Source organism: Microcaecilia unicolor, chromosome 4 (genome assembly GCF_901765095.1).
Source record: "Microcaecilia unicolor chromosome 4, aMicUni1.1, whole genome shotgun sequence".
NCBI lineage: Eukaryota > Metazoa > Chordata > Amphibia > Gymnophiona > Siphonopidae > Microcaecilia > Microcaecilia unicolor.
The window spans coordinates 246803421-246827596 of record NC_044034.1 but is presented as its reverse complement, the minus strand read 5'-3'; the positions used below and the strand labels follow the sequence as shown (position 1 = coordinate 246827596).

Sequence of the window (24176 nt, the reverse complement as noted above, 5' to 3'; positions counted from 1 at the left end):
ACAGTGTCATGGGATCTCAATGTCGTTCTCACCCAGCTGATGAAACCTCCTTTTGAGCCACTGAATTCCTGCCATCTGGAATGGCCTGGAAGGTCATTTTCTTGGTGGCAGTTACTTCAGCTCGTAGAGTCAGTGAGCTTCAGGCCCTGGTAGCCCAGGCCCCTTACACCAAATTTCATCATAACAGAGTAGTCCTCCGCACTCACCCTAAGTTCTTGCCAAAGGTCGTGTCGGAGTTCCATCTGAACCAGTCAATTGTCTTGCCAACATTCTTTCCCCGTCCTCATTCCTGCCCTGCTGAACGTCAGCTGCACACATTGGACTGCAAGAGAGCATTGGCCTTCTACCTGGAGCGGACACAGCCCCACAGACAGTCCGCCCAATTGTTTGTTTCTTTTGATCCCAATAGGAGGGGAGTGGCTGTAGGGAAACGCACCATATCCAATTGGCTAGCAGATTGCATTTCCTTCACTTACGCCCAGGCGGGGCTGGCTCTTGAGGGTCATGTCACGGCTCATAATGTTAGAGCCATGGCTGCGTCGGTAGCCCACTTGAAGTCAGCCTCCATTGAAGAAATTTGCAAAGCTGCGACGTGGTCATCTGTCCACACATTCACATCTCATTACTGCCTGCAGCAGGATACCCGACGCGACAGTCGGTTCGGGCAGTCAGTTCTTCAGAACCTGTTTGGGCTTTAGGATCCAACTCCACCCCCCGAGGGCCCTGTTTGTTCTGTTCCAGGCTGCACTCTCAGTTAGTTGGTAAATTTTTTAGGTCAATCTCAGTTATGACCTCGCCGTTGCGAGGCCCAATTGACCATGTTTGTTGTTTTGAGTGAGCCTGGGGGCTAGGGATACCCCATCAGTGAGAACAAGCAGCCTGCTTGTCCTCGGAGAAAGCGAATGCTACATACCTGTAGAAGGTATTCTCCGAGGACAGCAGGCTGATTGTTCTCACCAACCCGCCCGCCTCCCCTTTGGAGTTGTGTCTTCCCTTGTTTTGTCTTGCTACATATGAGACTGACGAACACGAGCCGGTTCGGGCGGGAAGACGGCCGCGCCTGCGCGGTGCGCGCGGGCGCGCGAGGACTAGCAAAGGACTTTGCTAGTGAAGATTCCGATTGGAGGGGCTGCCGTGGACGTCACCCATCAGTGAGAACAATCAGCCTGCTGTCCTCGGAGAATACCTTCTACAGGTATGTAGCATTCGCTATCACCTGACCCCCTCGCAATCTCTAGAATATTTGGGGGCACGGTTCGATACAGACTCGGGTTATGTATTCCTACCCGAGCAAAGGCGGTGCAAGCTTCAGAATCAGGTCCGTCTGCTCCTGAGGATGCCCCGCCCGCGAGCTTGGGACATTGTCCAGCTGTTGGGATCGATGACGGCCACCTTGGATTTGGTGCCCTAGGCGAGAGCGCACCTGAGACCTCTGCAGTATTCTCTGTTTCAACGATGGTCTCCAGTATCTCAGGATTATCAATGCAGACTCTCTTGGCTCCCTGCGGCCCGACTTAACATGGAGTGCTGGCTCTCAGACAGCATGCTGCAGCGAGGAATGCCGCTGGCGCTCCCCGATTGGTGTCTAGTGGTGACAGATGCCAGCCTGAAGGGCTGGGGCGCACATTGCAAGGGGAAGCATGCCCAGGGTCATTGGACACCCAACGAGTCGGAGTGGTCCATCAATCGCCTAGAGTTGAAAGCGGTGTTTCAGGCGCTCCTGGCCTTTCAAGTGACTCTGGAAGGATTGGCTGTCAGAGTGATGTCGGACAACACGACAACAGTGGCCTACATAAACCGACAAGGCGGCACTCAGTGCAGAGCGCTGGCTGCGCAGGCCGAACAGATTTGTCACTGGGCCGAGCTGCATCTACAGTTTCTGTCGGCAGCTCACATTGCAGGTCAGAGCAACGTGCAAGCCGATTATCTAAGCAGGCATCAAATCGATCCAGCGGAATGGGAACTGGCAGACGAAGTATTCCTGCAGATATGTGCCAAATGGGGCAAGCCCGTAATGGATCTTATGGCGACAAGCTCAATTGCCAAAGTCCCGTGCTTTTCAGCAGATGGAGAGATCCTCGCTCAGCCGGGTTGGATGCCTTGGCTCAACCCTGGCCTTTGGGCCTCTGGTATGTGTTCCTTCCATGGCCCTTGATAGGGCGTGTTCTCCTGTGGATTCGGCTTCACCCAGGAGAAGTGGTTCTCATCGCCCCGGATTGGTCCAGGGGTCCTTGGTATGCGGACCTCTGACAGATGCTAGTGGAGGCTCTCCTTCCTTTACCTCTGATACCGAACCTGTTGTCGCAGGGACAGGTGGCCATGGAGGACGCCTGCCGTTGTGGTCTTACAGCATGGCTATTGAGAGGGCGCAATTGAGAGGCAAAGGCTATTCCAATAATGTTATTTCCACTCTACTGCAGGCCCGCAAGTGGTCCACCTCCGTGGCTTATGCCAGGATCTGGCGCCAGTTTGAGGCTTGGTGTGTTTCAAAAGCGATCACACCCATGTGGGCTCCTGTGTCGCTGATTCTGGACTTTTTGCAGGATGGTGTACAAAAAGGCTTGGCCTATAATTCCCTCCCTTCATGGTAAGGTTGCAGGCGTGTCTTTAGCTGCTCGTCCAGATGTGGCACGGTTTCTTAGAGGGGTGCTTCGGCTCCGTCCTCCCGTGCGGGCACCTTGTCCAGCTTGGAACCTGGGGCTAGTTTTGAAGGCTCTGCAGGGTTCTCCTTTTGAGCCGCTACGGCGAGCTTCTGAAAAAGATTTGACACTAAAGGCCGTTTTTCTGGTGGCCATTACTTCGGCGAGATGGGTGTCAGAACTCCAGGTGCTGTCCTGTCGAGACCCATTTCTGCAATTTTCAGAGTCCGGGGTCACGGTTCGTACCGTGCCTTCCTTTATGCCTAAGGTTTCACTTAAACCAGCCTATTTTTCTACCCTCTTTTGTTAAGGAGGAGTTTCCAGAATCCTTTGGGCAGTTGCACCTGTTGGATGTGCGCAGGACTCTGTTGCAGTATCTGCGAGTTACTAATTCTTTCAGGACCTCTGATCATTTGTTTGTTTTACTATCAGGTTCTCGCAGAGGGTCTCCAGCGTCTAAAGCCACTATTGCCCGCTGGCTCAAAGAAGCTATCTTTTCAGCTTATCTGCTTGCCTGCCGGCCTCCGCCTGTAGCCTTTAAGGCACATTCTACAAGAGTGATTTCTTCCTCTTGGGCTGAAACTGGAGCACTCTCTCTTTATGAGATTTGCAGTGCAGCAACATGGACTTCGAAGCTCTCATTTGCCCGACATTACAGGCTGGATGTGGCTGCTAGGAGGGATGCGCGTTTTGGAGCACAAGTGCTAGCGCATGGTGTGACTTGTTCCCACCCTATCTAGGGATTGCTTTGATACATCCCATACGTAATGGCTTCATCTGCTTGATGACAAGGAAGGGAAAATTAGGTTCTTACCTTGGTAATTTTCTTTCCTTTAGTCATAGCAGATGAAGCCATGAGCCCTCCCTGTATGATTGTCTGTATGCTGTGAATCTGTTTCAGGTTCTGTTCCTGTTTCCTGAAGTTCCTTCCTTGGGGGAAAGTTGGAAAACAGTCTTCAGGATTCATGTTCACTTATAGGAGGATGAGTCCATTCCCTCCAGTTTGTTTTGGAGGATGAGTTTATTCCCTCCAGGAGGTTGCGTGTATCCCCTCCAGTTATACAATAAGGAGGACGAGTTTATTCCCTCCAGGAGGATGTGTTCATTCCCTCCTTTTGAGTTCATGCCCTTGTTATGAGGCCATTGTTCACTGTGAGGAAAGTTCATGTTATTCCCTTTGCGGTTTGTTATACTGTTTTGAAAGCTTCAAATACTGAAGAGGCAGTGGAGCTGGCTGACCATGTGGCACTGTGAAATTTGAGTGCTCTCTATCTCCCCCTGCTGGTTGATGGACACAACCCATATGTAATGGCTTCATCTGCTATGACTAAAGGAAAGAAAATTACCAAGGTAAGAACCTAATTTTCCCATTTGGCACTTCCCCAAGCCTGAGTGAAGCTGCTCCAGGGCTGACTTGGAGCAGCCTTCTACCAATGGGATATATGATTTGAGATATATGCTGCTAAGCCTTCTTGTCAAAGATGGAATGATATGGGAGGAGAAATTATGTGATCAGGCTTGAAAGCATAGAAGTGAGGAAGTAAGTTAGAGGCAGGAGAGGGAACATTAAAACAAAAAGTATAAATAAAAGGAAAATAAAGACAAGCAAAAAAACCAAAACAATATAAAGTAGATGAAACAAAAATAAAAGTGCTAACATTCATTATAAAGGATGAACATTTCCCTAGCTTTTAACATTTTAGTTGACATTTTTCAGAATTTTTCACTCTAGCTTGGTTGTGTAGGCTAAAATGCCTCCTTACCAAGTGGATAATTCTAAAGACACATAGTGTTAGGTGGACTTGAACAAGAGGAAAAATAAATGTATCATGGCTCATGGATTTCTTTCTAGTCTCTCTGTATACATATCTGTATGTGTGTGCTTTTGGGCTAGAATGAAGGGGGCTTTTTGATTGAAGAAGTATCCAAAATTTGAAAAGAATAAAATGAAATATGATAATGTAACCAAACTGTTGCGTATCACTATCAACAAATTTGAAAGCATGGATTTTGCAATTTAAATACAGGTTGTCATATCTCTACAGCAGAAGGTATTGTCAGTACATATATCAGTCATTAAGAAGGCGATATGGTTCATTCAGTAGGTTTCATATTTATTTATTTATATTTTGCTCACACCTTTTTCCAGTAACATACATAACATAGTAACATTGTAGATGTCTGCCCAGCACTAGTAGTTCAAGGTGAGTTACATTCAGGTACTCTGGATATTTCTCTCTCTCAGTAGGGCTCACAATCTAAATTTGTACCTGTCGTGTCCCTCACCTGGTTTTTGCCGCACTCTGGCGGCGCGGAGACGACCGGTAGCGTGTGGTCGGTTGCGACGCTCCTCAGATTTGGTAGGATGTTCTGGGATGGCTGGGGGAGGTTTACGCTGGGGTGGCGCTGGCTTCTGAGTCTAGCCTTCGTGTGGGCGTGCAGGTTTGGGTACTGCATGTTATTTCCCGGACTGCCCACTTCAGGGGTTGCATGGTTGGTCCCGCCTTCTGCTGTGAGGGGATTGACTGTTTCCTTGACGACAACTCCTGCCTGGGACCTGTGACCTATCGGTGGCTCTTCCTCCCATCTGATTCTACTCTGCCTCTGAGGATCAGACTATTTCTGGGGAGCTCTTTCAGCAGTTCCTTGCTTCGGCTTCTTGTTGGTGAGACTGCTTTCCATGTTGCTCCTACTTGTTCCCTGCCTAGAGACTTTGCCTGAATCTGACTTCTGCTATTGCTTGCTGCCTGCCTACAGACATTTGCCTGGAATCTGACTACTGCTATTGCCTGCCACCTGCCTAGAGACTTCTGCCTGGAATCTGACTACTGCTATTGCCTGCCGCCTCCCTAGAGACTTTTGCCTGGATCCGACTACTGCTATTGCCTGCCTAGAGACTTTTGCCTGGATCTGACTGCTGCTATTGCCTGCCGCCTGCCTAGAGACTTTTGCCTGGATCTGACTACTGCTATTGCCTGCTGCCTGCCTAGAGACTTTTGCCTGGATCTGACTACTGCTATTGCCTGCCGTCTGCCTAGAGACTTTTGCCTGGATCTGACTACTGCTATTGCCTGCCGCCTGCCTAGAGACTTTTGCCTGGATCTGACTACTGCTATTGCCTGTCGCCTGCCTAGAGACTTTGCCTGGATCTGACTTCTGCTTTGCTTGCTGCCTGCCCTGAAGTCTTGCCCGGACCTGTGTTCTGCTTCGCTACTGCCTTCAGGTAAGATGCAGACTTTGTTCGGCCGCCAAGCTCTGCTTGGCATAGGAACTCACCATCCTCTAGAATCGTGACAGTACCTGAGGCAATGGAGGGTTAAGTGACTTGCCCAGATCATAAGGAGCAGCAGTGGGATTTGAACCGGCTACCTTTGGATTGCAAGACCGGTGCTATAACCACTAGGCCACTCCTCCACTCCTAGAATTTATATAAAAGAAAATTAATTTATAACTCTGACTAGCTAAGATTTGAAATATATGGGATGATTTAATTGCTTTTAATAAATTTAGATTTCAGTATATTGCTACCGACTTGTGTGTTGCGAAGTGACAGAAAATGTTATGTAAAACAAACAATTGTAGCAGTAAAAAAAAAATATTTCTCTGGTGTCTAGTGCCATGCCCCCTCCCCCAACTCATACCTTAAGAGGCAAGAGTGATGCGCTCAGTCGCTCCTGCCTCCGGTGCTGCTATCATTACTACTACTATTACTTATCATTTCTATAGCGCTACTAGACGTACGCAGCACTGTACACCTGAACATGAAGAGACAGTCCCTGCTCGACAGAGCTTACAATCTAATTAGGACAGACAAACAGGACAAACAAGAGAAAAGGAAATATTAAAGTGAGGATGATAAAATAAGGGTTCTGAACACGTGAATAAGGGTTAGGAGTTAAAAGCAGTATCGAAAAGGTGGGCTTTTTGCTTAGATTTGAAGACGGCCAGAGATGCAGCTTGACGTACTGGCTCAGGAAGTCTATTCCAGGCATGAAAAATGGTGGCGCTCAGTACCACAAGGTGCATCCTGGGAATGCACTGGGTGGGATCAGTCTGCCACATAAGAGAAGCTTTTATTTAATTGTTTGAAGACTCACTACTCAGGCACTGTTGGGGGGGGGGGGGTGCAGGTGCCAGTTATGGAGGTGGGTTGCCACTAGACTCCAGAGAAAACTTTTTTTTTTTTTTTTTAATATTTGGGGGGCAGCAGGGTCCGGCAGGAAGGGAGAGAAGTTGGGATTGATGCAGACTGCTGGCATATTTGTTTTAAATGTCAACCTTCCTGTCAGTTTCTGAGCCAGTCACTGCTCAGGCACAGACCGAAAGGGTGACATTTTGTAGTGAGTTGAAGATTGCTGCCACAATTTTAACACAGCAGTAATTTGCATGCTCATTGCTTATAGCATTCTGTGCTGGTTTTGGACCACTGATTTCATGGTAGAGACACAGCTTTTTGGTGAAGCTTTCTGCATTGACTCCATAGTGAGGAGCGTTAGAGAACTACAGATAAAGATTTAAAACTCATTAACCATCCTCATAACTTCTGAACATTAATGCAAAAATTTGAATCCTGAAAAAGGTCAGACAGTTTTCAAGCCAAACCTCTTGAGTTCTGAGCATATCTCACAGGGACCTCCTAAACACTTGGACCAAAAGTATGTGTGTACTTTGTTTTTTGTTTTCTTAATACTACTAATAATAATTTCTATAGCCCTACTAGACATATGCAGCACTGTACATGTTATATGTAGGTACTTTTGCTGTCCCTAGAGGGTTCACAATCTATGTACCTGGGCAATGGAGGGTTAAGTGACTTGCCCAAGATCACAAGGAGCTGCAGCGGGAATCAAACCCAGTTTGCCAGGCTCAAAGCCCATTGCACTAACCATTAGGCTGCTCCTCCACTAATAAATAGGCCTCAGTGAACCAAGGCATCTTTCCATGCACATACCTTCTCTCTCACAGACATCCCATCTGCTCTCGGCCAGCCTCCTTTGCTCTCTTTCATGCACATCTCACCTGCCACCTCGGCCAGTGTGACTGATACACACACACACACCCTTGTTGATTTTGCTGTCTCATGAAATTGGGAGTTGCAACATCAACACTTATCACCTCAACACATATCAGTTACTACAAACTGTCTAAAGTCCTGTCTGATGTTATGACAAACAAACAAAAAACTATATTAAAGTTTTGAAATCACCGCCGTAAAGCCAACATATAGTCCCTCTACTGCAAAACACTATGCACAAACTTGTGCAAGAGCAGAGTTGAAACCTTTCCATATCATAAAGGTGCAAACTCCCAGGATGCAAAGTGCAACAGTTTTATGGGTGAACAGATAGCACTGTAAATAATACACTGGGCCCTAAAACACTAATATACCACCTAGTGGGAAAACAGGACACATGCAACCACTATAAGATCTCTACACAGAAACTACATGCTAGAAGATAATATCCAGGTCACACATGGAAAACACAGATAAAGACTATAAAACAGGAGACCACAAATCAATAATACAGATATGAAGGTAAAAAACTGAATTGGAAACCTCAAAGAAGTCAGGCTCGGCATATACAGCAAAACTAGAGAAATAGAAACTGCAATACAAGATATCAGAAATGTGCATTTCCCAAAAACTGACACATTCCATTTAAATTCAGAATAAAATACTTTTTTTTTCTACCTTTGTTGTCTGAGCATTTCATTTTTCCATTTGCTTTGGTCCCAGTGTCTCCAGGTTTTCTCAGTTTTTTTTCCTATCTTTGCAGGGTCTCCTGTCCATTTGACATTTTTTTATGTCCACCCTCCATCTTTCCTCTGTTTCCCTATTTGTCCTGTCCTGCGTCTCCCCTCTGTGTCCTTGTTCCTTTCCTCCCGCCATATTCCACATCTGCTTTCTTGGTCTCTATCTCTCCTCCTGTGATCAGTATTTTCTCTGTCCCCAGTCCCTCTACATCAAGCATCTTCCCTGTGTACCCTGTCGTTATGCTCCCTCTATGCCCAGGCTTTGCATTGAAGAGGGTCTTCTCTGTGCCCCTTTCCATCTTCTCTCTTCCCTTCTACCCACACCCCCCACCCTGGGGCTAGCATTTCTTCTCAGAGGACAAGCAGGCTGGAGATCACCACGCATGGGTCATCGTCCGCGACGGCCCAGGAGCTCCGGAAATTAACAAAAAAAAAAGTTCTAGAAGCAGCGCGATGGGCGGGGGGACAACGCACCGCGCATGCGCGAGTGACTTCCCGCCCACACGCTTCCCTCAGTTTTCCTTTTTTCCGCTTTGCGAAGAGGGATTGTTTTTTCTGCTGCTCCTCGCGTTGTTCTGGCCCGGGAGACGTCTTGGCGTCGCGTTTACGCACTCCAGTTCTTCTTTTTGCCCTTTTTTTCTTATTTTCTACTTAGTCTAAAAAAAAAAAATCCTTATTTTCGTAGGTTTTTTTTCGACTTTGGTAAGTTTCCTTTCTCCTATCGGTTGCGGTCGCCTTTAGGCCGCCCGGTCGCGTACCTTCCTTTGTTTGTGCCTTTTCGTCGGCACCATTGAGCCGTTTGATTTTTCGTCCGATATTTTTCCTCTCATGTCATCGAGGATTCCTAGCGGCTTCAAACGCTGTTCCCGCTGCAACTGGACCATCTCGTCGACCGATCCTCACGCTTGGTGTCTCCCGTGCCTCGGGCCCTACTATTTACCTGCTTCGTGTAAGCTTTGTAAATTAATGAAAAAACGGACCCAGGTGTCTCGAGAGGCTCAGCGTGAGAAGCTTTTTCCAGATCGGTCCGGACCTTTGACGTCGGCATCGGCGTCGAGGGAAGCGGCATTGAGAGTCCAGGTAATGGCTGCCGAGAGACCTGTTACCGCTGGGAGCAGCGAGGCATTGAGTGGGTCTCCACCCATCTCGAGGCCTACTGCTATGCAGGTCCCGGGACCGCTCTGAATCGGACCCGGCCCCAAAGAGGCGTGAGGATTCCACGTCCTCTTCATCGGTACCGAGGAGTGTCGATGATGGGCGTCGGGCGAAGGCTAAGAAGCGTCACCATCGATCTCCTTCCCGTCACGGTACCGAGAGCTCCGGGGAGCCGAGGGAGTCGGCACCCGAGAAGCGTCGGCACCGGGAGGACCGCTCACCCTCCATTCAGGAGGTGCCGACGTGTTGGTCGTCTGGCAGCCAGGTACCGGTTCTCGAACCTCATCTGATTCTAGCACTGACTCCTGTACCAGCCCCACAGCTTGTTCCGATAGCAGCCCTCGATGAGTGTCTCCGGGCCATGCTTCCAGGTCTTTTGGAAGGGATGATCCGTCCTTCTGCCTCGGTTACCGGTACCTACTGCTGAGACGGCGTCTGGCCCATCTCCTGTGTGGAGGTCTCCGCCCTCGGTACCACTTTCGGTGCCTGAGCCGGCTGCCACCCGGGTAGACTCTCCCTCAACGTCAGTGGAGGAAGCTTCGCCGGAGTCCAGGCAGGGGTCCACTTCTCGACGCCCTTCACGAGGAAATTGCTCCTCCAGATCGAGGCAGGATCGGGTTCGGGCTGTTCTTCGAGAGCTATTGTCCGATACCGAGCAGGAGCACTCATGGAGTGAGGAGGAAGATTCTCAGGGGCTTCCGTCTAATCCCACTCCACCTATTGAGTGTCTCTCCTTTTCATCTTTTGTGCGAGAAATGTCTAGGGACATTCCCTTTCCCATGGAGGCTGTGGATGAGCCCAGGGCCGAGATGTTCGAGGTCCTGGATTATCCTTCTCCACCAAAAGAGGTTGCAACGGCCCCCCTGCACAGTACACTCAGGGAAGTGATGTTGCAGAATTGGTCTTGCCCTCTTTCTAATTCAGTTGTCAACAAGACGTCCGAGTCCCAGTACAGAGTCCATGGTGAGCCTGTGATGGTGAAGGCCCAACTTCCTCACGATTCCATGGTGGTGAAGTCTGCTCTCAGAAGGTCCAAGAGTACTAGGGACTATGCCTCGGCGCCCCCAGGCAGAGAGTCTAGGACCTTGCATTCTTTTGGGAGGCGTACGTATCAGGCCGGAATGCTCGCGGCCAAGATTCAAACATACCAGCTGTACACCAGCATCCACTTACGGAACTCGATAAAGCAACTGTCCGGTTTGGTTGAAGCTCTTCCTCCTGAGCTTGCTGAGCCTTTTCACCAGGTGGTCAGGCAGCAGAAGGCATGTCGCAAATTCCTGGCCAGGGGAGCTTTTGATTCTTTTGACGCTGCATCCCGGGCGGCTGCTCAGGGTATCATGATGCGCAGACTCTCCTGGCTGCATGTCTCGGACCTGGATCAGAAGACCCAGCACTGTATGGCGGATGTTCCTTGCTGGGGGGGACAATCTTTTTGGAGAGAAAGTTGAGGATATGGTTGATTCCCTCAAAAAGCATCATGATGCTATGGACTCTCTCGCCCGCTGGACGCCTTCTGCTACTACCTCCTCCTCTAGGAGGTTTTTTGGAGGGAGGAGGCGTGCGCTCTATTCCTCTGGCAGGCGTAGGTACACTCCTGCTTCCAGACAGCCTGTTCAGGCTCGCCCCCAGCAACCCCACTCTCGTCAGCGGCGTGCACCTCAGGCCCCTGCGGATCTCCAGCAAAAGCAGGGGACGGGCTTTTGACTGGCTCCAGAGAAGCATAGCCGACATCAAAGTATCAGTGCCGGACAATCTTTCTGTCGGAGGGAGGATTATATTTTTTCACCAAAGGTGTGGCCTCTGATAATCTCTGACAGGTGGGTTCTTCAAATAGTCCGGTCCGGATACACTCTCAATCTGGAATCAATACCTCCAAATTGTCCACCGGGAGCTCAATCCTTCAGTTCCCACCACAAGCAGGTATTTGCAGAGGAACTCTCCGCCCTTCTCAGCGCCAATGCGGTCGAGCCCGTTCCACCCGGGCAAGAAGGGCTGGGATTCTATTCCAGGTACTTCCTTGTGGAAATGAAAACAGGGGGGATGCGTCCCATCTTAGACCCAAGGGGCCTGAACAAATTCCTGGTCCGAGAAAAGTTCAGGATGCTTTCCCTAGGCACCCTTCTCCCCATGATTCAGGAAAACAACTGTCTATGCTCTCTGGACTTGAAGGACGCCTACACTCACAACTCTGTGCTTCCAGCTCACAGGCAGTACCTCAGATTTCGCTTGGGGACTCAGCACTTTCAGTACTGCGTACTGCCCTTTGGTCTCGCAGCTGCGCCCAGGGTATTCACAAAATGCTTGGCAGTTGTCACAGCATCGCTACGCAGACTGGGAGTGCATGTGTTCCCTTACCTCGACGATTGGCTGGTAAAGAACACCTCGGAGGCAGGAGCTCTGCAATCCATGCGGTTCACTATCCAACTGCTAGAACTTCTGGGGTTTGTCATCAATTATCCCAAGTCCCATCTGGTTCCCGTACAGAAATTGGAGTTTATAGGAGCTCTGTTGAACACACAGACGTCTCGAGCCTATCTACCCCAGGCGAGGGCAGACAACCTCCTGTCCCTAGTGTCCTTGACTCGAGCATCGCAACAGATCACAGCTCGGCAGATGTTGAGACTTCTCGGCCATATGGCCTCCATAGTTCATGTGACTCCCATGACACGACTACACATGAGATCAGCTCAGTGGACCCTAGCTTCCCAGTGGTGTCAGGCTACGGGGAATCTAGAGGATGTCATCCATCTTTCCACCGAATTTTGCAATTCCCTTCACTGGTCTTGGGACGCCCATTCCAAATTCCTCAGCCACAAAAGGTGCTGACAACGGATGCATCCCTTCCAGGGTGGGGGGCTCATGTCGATGGGCTTCACACTCAAGGAGTTTGGTCCTTCCAGGAAACACATCTTCAGATCAACCTCTTGGAATTACGAGCGATCTGGAATGCACTGAAGACTTTCAAAGATCGGCTGTCCAATCAAATTATCCTAATTCAGACAGACAATCAGGTTGCCATGTATTACACGAACAAGCAGGGGGGCACCGGATCTCGCCCTCTGTGTCAGGAAGCTGTCTTGATGTGGCTTTGGGCTTGCCAGCACGGCATGCTTCTCCAGGCTACATATCTGGCAGGCATAAACAGTCTGGCCGACAGGTTGAGCAGGGTAATGCAACCTCATGAGTGGTCTTTGAACATGGATGTTGTCCGCAAGATCTTCCGAGCGTGGGGCACCCCCTCGGTGGATCTTTTTGCCACTCAGTACAATCACAAGGTTCCTCAATTCTGTTCCAGGCTTCAGGCCCACGACAGACTGGCATCAGATGCCTTTCTCCTTCATTGGGGGAGGGGTCTCATGTACACGTATCTTCCCATTCCTTTAGTAGGGAAAACTCTGCTGAAACTCAAGCAAGATCGCGGAACCATGATTCTGATAGCACCCTTCTGGCCCTGTCAGATATGGTTCCCTCTTCTTCTGGACTTGTCGTCAGAAGAACCGTGGAGATTGGACTGTTTTCAACCCTCATCACTCAGAACCAGGGGTCGCTTCTACATCCCAACCTCCAGTCTCTGGCTCTCATGGCCTGGATGTTGAGAGCTTAGAAGTTGCCTCTTTAGGCCTCTCAGAGGGTGTCTCCCAAGTCTTGCTTGCTTCCAGGAAAGATTCCACGAAAAGGAGTTATGGTTTTAAATGGAGGAGGTTTGCCGTCTGGTGTGTCAGCAAGGCCCAAGATCCTTTCTCTTGTCCTACACGGACCCTGCTTGAATACCTTCTACACTTATCAGAGTCTAGTCTTAAGACTAACTCAGTAAGAGTTCACCTGAGTGCAATTAGTGCTTATCATCACCGTGTAGAAGGTCAGCCTATCTCTGGACAGCCTTTAGTTAGTTCGTTTATGAGAGGTTTGCTTTTGTCAAAGCCCCCGTGTCAAACCTCCACTAGTGTCATGGGATCTCAACGTCGTTCTCACCCAGCTGATGAAACCTCCTTTTGAGCCACTGAATTCCTGCCACCTGAAGTACTTGACCTGGAAGGTCATTTTCTTGGTGGCTGTTACATCAGCTCGTAGAGTCAGTGAGCTCCAAGCCTTAGTAGTTCATGCTCCCTACATTAAATTTCATCATAACAGGGTAGTTCTCCACACTCATCCTAAGTTCCTGCCGAAGGTGGTGTCGGAGTTCCGTCTAAACCAGTCAATTGTCTTGCCAACATTTTTTCCCCGACCTAATGTCTTGCCAACATTTTTTTCCCCGACCTCATATCCGCCCTGGTGAGGACAAGTTGCATACCTTGGACTGTAAGAGAGCATTGGCCTTTTACATGGAGCGGACGAAGCCCTACAGACAGTCCGCCCAGTTGTTTGTTTCATTTGATCCCAACAGGATGGGGGTTGCCATCGGAAAATGCACAATCTCCAATTGGCTAGCAGATTGCATTTCCTTCACTTCTGCCCAAGCTGGGCTGACCTTGGAGGGCCATGTCACGGCTCATAATGTTAGAGCCATGGCTCCGTCAGTGGCTCACTTAAAGTCAGCTTCCATTGAAGAGATTTGCAAGGCTGCGACGTGGTCATCAGTCCACACATTCACATCTCATTACTGCCTTCAGCAAGATACCCGACGCGACAGTTGGTTTGGGCAGTCGGTGTTACAGAATCTGTTTGGGGTTTAGAATCCAACTCCACCCTCCTAGGCCCATTTCTGTTCTGTTCCAGGCTGCACTTTCTCTTAGTAGTGTTTGTTTTCAGATCTATCTCAGTTATGTCCTCGCCGTTGCGAGGCCCAATTGACCACTGTACATTGTTTTGAGTGAGCCTGGGTGCTAGGGATACCCCATGCGTGGTGATCTCCAGCCTGCTTGTCCTCGGAGAAGGTGAAGATACATAACCTGTAGCAGGTATTCTCCGAGGACAGCAGGCTGGACATCACCTCAACCCTCCCTCCTCCCCTTAGGAGTTGTTCTGTTCTAGTTTGCTTGTTATATAACTGAGGGAAGCGCGCTGGCGGGAAGTCACTCGCGCATGCGCGGTGCGTTGTCCCCGCGCCCGTCGCGCTGCTTCTAGAAGTTTTTTTTGTTAATTTCCGGAGCTCCTGGGCTGTTGCGGACGACGACCCATGCGCGTCGTCCAGCCTGCTGTCCTCTGAGAATACCTGCTACAGGTAAGTAGCTTCATTTTTTCCGTGCTCTCCCCTGCAACTCAGTGTGTTCTCCCTTTCTTTGCCCCTGATCCAGTCTCTCTCCCTCTCCCTCATCACTGCCCCCAATCCAGTTTCTCTCTCTTCCCCCCCCCCCCCCCCCCCACCAGGTCCAGCAGCAGCACCTCTCCCTTCACAGCTCTTCTCCCTCTCAGCTCCTGCCCCCACCCAGGGCCTGCAACATCTCTTCCTCTCAGCTGCTCTCCTAGGTCATCAGGACCTCGCCCCCAGGGCCTGCAGCCCCTCTCCCTCTCCTGCCCCCAGGGCCTGCAGCCCCTCTCCTCTCCTGCCCCCAGGGCCTGCAGCACCTCTCCCTCTCCTGCCCCCAGGGCCTGCAGCACCTCTCCCTCTCCTGCCCACAGGGCCTGCAGCACCTCTCCCTCTCCTGCCCCCAGGCCCTGCAGCATCACTTTCTATCCCCCACCCCATGGTCCACATTTACTTGGATTGCTGCCGATAGTGGCAGCCCAATGATTCATACAGGCAACCTTGGGGCCTTTGCTAGTCTGTGCTGGTAAATGGCATCCAAATGGAGATATTTCCTATTTGCAGAGGCTTCCCCACTGCTGTTCTTTTTGTATCTGTAATCCTTTTTGAAAATAATTGGTAATGACAGTGGGGTGGTGGGAACATATCTTGACTCTTCTACTATAAAGTCCTTTGCATTTGCAAATGACGTCCTTTTACCAACTGCAACAATCTCTTGAGAGGACTCTGTGACTGGAAGATTATTTCAGTTCCTTTTCTGGTCATATGCTGAAGTGCAAAAATGCTCGGTGTTGCCACTGCAGATAGGCATTAAAAAAAGCTGGGTAGGTAAATTTCCATTAAGTTGGTCAGAAGATTCTATAAAATCATTTAGGAGTCACTCGGCCAGTTATTATATTCTCTTAATATCTGTCCATTATAGGACACCACTAGAACTAAATTGCACACATGACACATGTTTCCTTTTTCATTAATGGGCAGAATTGCGCTTCCTTTATGTAAAATAGTTTCCAGGTTTGTTTTACTTGTTATATCACCTATCAGGTACCATCTGAGTAGTTCACAGTAACTAATTCAACAAAGCCTAAGATAAAACAGAGCAATAAAGTTGAAATAAGAAGGTAGGAACTCAATTTTTTAAAATAGGAAAGTCATAGAAAGAAGATATAATAGTGCAGGGGATGGATGATTTAGAGTTGGTCAAGGAAACTCTACCAGACTTGGGAACTTTTTTGGAACTCATTGACACATGTGGCCTGTAGCAAGGTGCTGAATACCTAAATTGGAGGACTCAGTCGAGATTCTTGCTAGAGTGAAGAATTTAGAGGGGTAAAGTATTCGAGGGGTGGGGGGGAAACTAATAAAATACAGGAACGTGAGAATTGTATTTTGTTATATCACAGAGGCATATTTTCAAATCACTTAGACTTACAAAGTTACATATTACCCTTTGGAACTTTGTAAGTCTAAGTGCTTTTAAAATGAGCCCCAAAGTATCTACTTATACATCTTAGGTTATGTCTCTTACTACAATGAAGGATATTATGTTGTTTTGTTTGTACTCTAAGACTCTGTAACTTATATATATAGTATGCTGCTCTTCACAGTAAAGAATAATTTAAAGAAAAAATATTCTAATTGTTTTCTTTTTGTTTGTTTCTCTTTTATTCTATTATTGTAACTGCTCAGATGTACAATGATAGGTGGTAATGACCCAGCAATGCTTTTTTTTTTTGTGGTATAAAATTTGGGAGTATTTCTGCTTCTTGTATGTGTTTGCTGTATTACTCAGAATATAATTTTATTCTACCTCAGTGTTATACTTTTGATGTTCCAAAGGATTGTATGTGTGTTTGGAAGAGGGGGGGGGGGAGTGGGTAGGGTTTTTCTTTTTAATAAACATATAATGTGTATACTCATTTTTCAAAGTTTGAATTTGGTATCTATAAACACAGTTTCCAAGTGCTTTGCAACTGCTGTAACAAATCTTCACTAATCAGACAAGTTGAACAAGTTTCTTTGTCTAAAGCAATCGAGAATCCCCGAGGAAAGCTGGAGCCAGTACGTAGTTGCAGGGAGAAATGTGCATTTTACGGTTGCTGCTGTTACAAATTTTTTTTTTCTTCCTCAGTGTATCCCTGCATCGGGGGAGTTGCAGACCCATAAGGTTTGAACCACCAATGTTGGATTTTCATGAGCAGTAAGTTGAAATGTTCTCAGTTCATGTATTCTGTTTCTTTGTTACATATGTATAGTTTCAGAACAGCTTTGAGCATTGACTATTTGAAAACAGTTACTCTAACGTGCCTTAGTTTTGTAGGCTATCTTGCATACAGTACCTTATTGCTTTTGTGAGTTGCTTCAGTTAGAGTATAGAAAGTGCTTTAGATACATATATTTTTTTAAAAATGTAATACATTGTTGGATTGCAGTGTTTCGGTCATATCAAGCCATGCAATTTAGACTTGATTACAATAGCATTTAATAAATTGAAATGCCAGTGATCCAGTTGTGAGGAATGTTTGATAAAGGCTGCCACATATCTTATATAGTTGATTTCTGTGGCTTGTGGTTTTAGTGCTATTAATAAACCTAGAACTTGTTTGTTTAAAACATTTCTAGCCTGTCTATTACTAGGCAAGTTAAAATAAAACAGACACAGAAAATCAGAACAAACAAAACAAAACAGCAACAAAACACTTCACACATAATTTAATAATTCAAGACAAATAAGCTTGAATAAACAGATGCGTCTTCAATTTGTTAATCAGAGAAAGTTCTGCAATATTTCCCAAATGATTAGGCAACGATTCCACAGCATTGTACCTCTGATTGAAATGCAACATTTCTCATAATTGTGTAATGTACCTCTGAACAACCCAGTAAACAAAGCAAATGTTTTTGTTAAGAGCATTTGAAAAAAACAGTGACTTAAAGACCAAAATCAGCAATTTAAAGCCAACACAATAACACGCAGGCAGCCAATGCAAAAATTTCAGTACTGAAGTAACATTCTCAAAGTGACTAGTTCCAGCTATCGTATGGGCAGCTACATTTTGCATCACCTATGAAGCGCTAAGATGGGATTGCTTAAGACTTGCATATAACACATTACAATAATCCAAATGTGTTAATACAATACTCTGCACCACAGACTGAAATCCACCATAGAAAGCATAGGTTTCAAACGACATGGCACCTTAAAATAGAAAAACGATGGCTGAATCACTTTAGAAACCTGAAATTACATAGACAATTGCATGTACAACGCCACTCCCAGACTCACCAAATGATCACGTATGGGCAAAATCAATCCCCAAAACTGAACTTGTAGTCTTGAACTCTTGGCAGTCTCCCAACAGTAATCACTTCTGTTATAACCAAGTTCAGTACTAATTTATTCGCCATCATCCACTCCTGAATTCTTGCAAAACAATACTTCAGTTTTTCAGTCCCTTCAAGAAACTCAATATCCATAGGAAAAAAGAACTGTATGTCATCTGCATATACTCAAAAGTCCACCCCTATGTCTTGGAGTAATCCACACAATGGTATCAAATACAAATTAAATAGTGCCGACAGGGAAGAGCTCTGAGGCACACTCCTCTGCAATGGATACACCCTAGAAATGGACTCCCCGAATCTCACCTGCAATGTTGGATCTGTCAAATATAACTGTAAACCAAGAGTAAACTATACCCCTCATTCTCCAGCCATAAAAACACTGAACAAAACATGATTCGCCGAATCAAAAGCCGAAGAAATATCCAAATTTCTATCTAAACTTCTCATCACATCAACATGGATACTAACAAAGTCTCAGTATCATGTATCCTTCAGAAGCCATATTGATTAACAACTAGCTACTGCTCAACATTAAAATTTATCAATCAATTGCATTAGTACCACATTTTCAATAAATTTTTATAAATTTCTTTCCACCCAGGTACATAATGGTGCTCAATCCAGAATTCTGGCCTTCCCAGCCAGTTGTATTTCCATGATTTCCCTAATGCATAAGTAATATATGCATATATTAAAGGGAGTTTTGGGATCTTGTCAGGTACTTGTAACCTGCATTGGCCACTGTTAAAAACAAGATGCTGGACTTCATGGACCTTTGGTCTATTTCAGTATGGCAATACTTATGTAGATAGCTGAGTGGCTGGTGGATGTGAGGATTGCCTGGTCACTTGCATGCTTGGTGCGAAGGTGGTGGACCTCGCGCGTCGCCTAGATAGGATTTTAGATAGTGCTGGGGAGGAACCGGCTGTCTTGGTACATGTGGGTACCAATGACATAGGAAAATTTGGAAGAGAGGGCCTGGAAGCCAAATTTAGGCTCCTAGGTAGAAAGCTCAAATCCAAAACCTCTAGGATAGCATTTTCCTAAGTGCTCCCCATTCCATGTGCAGGGCCCAAGAGACCAGCAGAGCTCCAGAGTCTCAGTGCGTGAATTGGGGCGATGGTGCAGGGAGAGATGGAGGGTTTTAGATTTGTAAAGAACTGGGCAACATTCTGGGGAAGGGGGGGGGGGCTATTCCGGAATGATGGGCTCCACCTTAACCAGGGTGGGACCAGGCTGCCGGTATCGTCATTTAAAAAGGAGATAGAGCAGCTTTTAAACTAGAACCTGGGAGAAGGCCGATAGTTGTTCAAAAACACATGGTTCGGAACAAGGTATCTTTCAAATATTATCATTAAGACAGGGAAGATGGGTATCCCGATAGTGAGGTTGCAGTAGAGACCATGGTAGACCAGATGTCTTTAAATACAAATCATACAAAAGATTGCAAATTAACACTGTCAGCTGCTGAGCAAGATGTAATTAGGAACAACAAACATAGTTTGAAATGTCTATATGTGAATGCCAAAAGCCTAAGAAATAAGATGGGAGAGTTAGAATATATTGCACTAAATGAAAAATTAGATATAATAGGCATCTGAGACCTGGTGGAAGGAGGATAACCAGTGGGATACTGTGATACCAGGGTACAAATTATATCGTAGTGATAGGGTGGATCAAATTGGTGGAGAGGTAGTATTGTATATTAAGGGAGGGTCTTGAATCAGATTGAAAATTCTGCAGGAAACAAAACACTTTTTGGAATCACTGTGGATTGAAATTCCATGTGTAAAGGGGAAAAGGATAGTGATAGTGTACTATTGTCCACCTAACCAGGATGAACAGACAGTAAATGTTATCAGAAACAAATTGGGGAACACAATAATAATGGGTGATTTCAATTACCCCAATATTAACTGAGTAAATATAACAGGGCATGCTAGGGAGGTAAAAGTCCTTGACAAAATCAAGGACTTCTTCATGGAGCAGCTGGTACAGGAGCCAACAAGAGGAGGAAAAATTCAAGACCTAGTCCTAAGTGGAGTGTGTGATCTAGTGCATGAGGTAATTGTGATGGGGCCACTTGATAACAGTGATCATAATATGAACAGATTTTATATCTGCTTTGGGGTAAATACACACAGGAAAATGTTAGCATTTAACTTTCAAAAAGGAGACTTTGATAAAATGAGAAGAAAGGTGAAAAAAAAACAGAGCGGTGAATGTCAAAAATTTACATCAGGCATGGATGCTGTTCAAAAATACCATCCTGGAAGCCCATGCCAAACATATTCCATGTATTAAAAAAGGAGGAACAAAGACCAAATGACAGCAAGCATGGTTAAAAAGTGAGGTGAAGCAAGCTATTAGAGCTAAAAGATAATCCTTCAGAAAATGAAAGAAGGATCTGACTGAAAATAATTTTTATTTATTTTTATTTGCTGCATTTGTATCCCACATTTTCCCACCTATTTGCAGGCTCAATGTGGCTTACATTATGTTGCAATGGCAATCACATTTACAGAATAAGAAGTTCAGAATATTATTACAAATAAGGTGCATAAGAAAGTCAGGTAAACTAGATGTAGATAAATAGATAATTCATAACAAATAAGAGCAGGACAAGCTATAGTGTTCAATAATGAGAATGCAATTAAAGTAATCAAATTAGGAGAGTTCAATAAAAGTTATTTCTGGTGTAGTTTAGGAGTCAATTCATTATGGAGGATCCTTTTTATAAGTCTCTTTGAACAAGATAGATAGATGTATTTATTTTGTGCCTGGGGTAATAGAGGGTTGCGTGACTTGTCCAGAGTTACAGGAAGCTGCAGTGGGACTCAAGCTCTGTTCCCCTAGTTCTCAGGCCACTAATCCTCCAATCCACGTGGCTAGATACTGTTTGTAAAGCGGTATCCCAAGTTCAGTGCTGTTCATCTTTTGATGCATTGTCCATTTTGGAGGAGCAGCTTGTATATTAAAAACACATGAGAGGGCCAATGGGGTAGGTGTGTCAAGATGGCGGCACATTTCTGATCGTGGCTAAGCTCTCTTACCAGTTACTCTGAGATTTTCTTTTTTTCTTGATATGCTGCATACAAAGCATAAGGGGGCAGTTAAGGCTAGTCCCTTGATTACCAGAACCTCCTTGCTGCCGTAGCAGCAATCCATCAAAAGGTCCACTACCAGAACCTCTGCTATTACATCAGGAGACAACGACCGCGGAGATTTGGGGCTGTATGTCACTCTCCCCCCTCCCCAAACTGCTGCGGCCTCCTGAAACAGAAAGCATTGAGGAAAAGGTTTTTGGCTCAAGGAACAGAGACAGCAGGTCCCGACAGAATTTTAAATTCTGTAGGAGTTCCAGTTGAGCATTTAGCTCAAATACCAAAGCCTGAGGTGGTGACTCCAGAGAGCAAATGAGTAGCTCTTCAGAGGCTGGATGTGACAGTGGCCAAATCTACATTGACGTTTCTGCTTTAGTGAGTACAGTTGATGATTTAACTTAGAAGGTACTAAAGAAGAAATTGCTTATGAGATTGTGGGGGTTAAAGAGGATATTAAGAAGCTGCAAGATGTATCAACAACAATGATAAATTACTCACTAGTAACTGTTTAACATTTTAAAATATATTTCTTTATTAATAGATCAATACAATTTTCCTAAAATAAAATCCATTCCCTTAACCCATAGTTATTAACCAATCCATACACCAATACATTTAAAACCAATTATCCACAATACTCTTTCAATACACATTCAAATAGCATATATCTGGCAATCTTTTACATCAATGTGTGATCATAGCTCTTTAGTCATGTGTTAATCCATTGCTCCAGAGTCTTCCACAAGATTCAGCCTTGCTTCAAATCAGACTCATTAAATCACCAACTTGTAAAATAGTTCTGTCCTTTTTTCCAACAAACCATTGTAACGTTAGTGATAAATCTTGAACAACCATTGATGATGTCAGTCAGCAACATCCAAAACTGTCCATTTTCACCATTAGCAGTATCATGTGTTCCAGATATATATATTTTTTTGAAAATGTGGTTACATTTGTATTAGAGTTTCAATCTCTCCTTTTCTTATAGTATTCCACCATACGACCAGGACCCAACATGCTCATGTTTCGCTATAAAAGCGTCATCAGGGGTCTTGAATTCTAAACATAATAACAGTGGGTTAACTATAATTCTACTTAATATATATCATTGTTAAAAACTCTCAAAATTAAACATTAACATGCTATCATAGATACACTTACTGGCTCATCCAGGTGGTGGGGTAGTCAAATACCAGCGATGCGGTGGTGAGCTAGAACTGCTCTCCCAAACGCATAGATGGTTACCAACTAACACAGAGGTTGGGAGTCAAAATCATCTGTTCTGCCTGAGTGCAGAATTCTTCCCTAGAGCTACATGCTCTACGTACTCGTAACAATTGACTTGTAGGAATACTATCTTTTTTTTTTTTATTATTTATGGAAGTGTTTATTGAGAATTGTTTAACCAGTACAATAGTCACGCAACTCAGTACATAGCAATATATAACATGTATATCAAATCACATCCATAAGTCTGAACATAACTAGACACCAGCAAGCAAAAATGCTGAAACCAAAACTATTTCAACTTCAAATTTTTTCCATTTTAGTGTATAATAAATCCCCCCCAAGTACTATTCCCCCCACCAACTATCTCGTCCCTCTCTCTCCCCCCCCCCCCCCCCCCCCCCCCCCCCCGGCCACCCTCCGTCACTTGTGCACACCTTTCATCGCACCTGTCCCTTTAAAAATGGTTCCCAAATCCTTGCCCATGTAGTCTTAGTTTTTCGCTTTTCTGCAGTTAATCTCTCCATCTCACATATATAGTGCAGTTTTGTTATCCATCGCACCAGTGAGGGGACTATCGATGACTTCCAGTGCTGTGCTAGGTTTAACCGAGCTGCATGCAAAGAGTCCCTTATCAATAGCCACTGATCAGATGTACAGCCTTCCGGTCTCTGTCCTAGTACAAAAACCAAGGGATGCCACTGCACAGAACATCCCAGCCACACCTGCAAGCGATTCTGTACTCCTCTCCAATATGCCTGTGCTTTGCGGCATGACCACCATATGTGACCCATAGTTCCCACTTCCCCACAATTCCTCCAACACTCCCTTGACATGTTGGCATACATGTGGTGTAACCGTACCGGTGTCAAGTACCATCGGTAGAACACCTTAATAGCGTTCTCTTGCAGCGTCACCGCTACTGAAGATCTCAAGATCCTCTTTTCCAAAAACTGCCATTTTGTGTCTGATAGAGTAAACTGTAGTTCCTGCTCCCATCTCCTCCTGTGTAAGACTGAAGGTTTAGCATTTGCTACCTGATATCTATAAAGAAAGGAGATCAGTCCACGCGTACCCTTGAAAGCTACACACGCCTCCTCTAGCGGGTGCACTTCGCGACGCATACAAGCTCTATACTTTGGTCCTTTCAGAAAATGTGACAACTGTAAATAGGCAAAGCGATCACTGGGCCGGAACCCAAAATCATCCATCAAGGTGTCAAAGGGTATGAGGTTCTCGCCTATATGTACCTGCCCCAGCATGTCCAATCCAGCCTCTGCCCATCTGCAAAAAGTGTTATTACCAATACCCGGCTCAAACAAGGGATTATCTACTATTGGGGCCAAGCCAGATACTGGAGGCTGACGTTCTGGGAACATAAGGTCCCAGTAGTAAAATGTGGCCTGAACTGTTGATGGGAACCTGTCTACCCGTCCTCTATATTTACTCAGCATCCACATCAAGTGCCCTAGGGACCTAGAACCCGTCAGTTCTTGCTCCAGATTGACCCACAGTTTAAAATCTTCTTTTCTAAACCAATCTACAGCTGCTCTAGCCTGCGCCGCACAATAGTACCAATACAAGTTTGGCACTCCTAGCCCTCCCTCCCGCTTAGACCTGTACAGAAAAGCCCGGGGCAGCCTCGGTCGTTTCCGATCTCAGACAAATCTAATCAGCATGTCCTGCAATCCCGACAAGAAAGACCGAGGCAGCCTCAATGGGAGGACTTGAAATAGGTATAAGAAACGCGGCAGAATGTTCATTTTG

At 46.1% G+C, this 24176-nt stretch overlaps 1 protein-coding gene across 1 annotated transcript in view; it reads left to right on the top strand.

Annotated features, from left to right (window-relative positions):
• Window positions 1-24176, top strand: part of TMEM131 (transmembrane protein 131) — a 489982-nt gene that overhangs the window by 170830 nt on the left and 294976 nt on the right. Inside the window, exon 4 of the mRNA XM_030201383.1 lies at window positions 16865-16933. Within this exon, the coding sequence (XP_030057243.1) occupies window positions 16865-16933 (69 nt within the window). The remainder of the gene's footprint in view (window positions 1-16864; window positions 16934-24176) is intronic.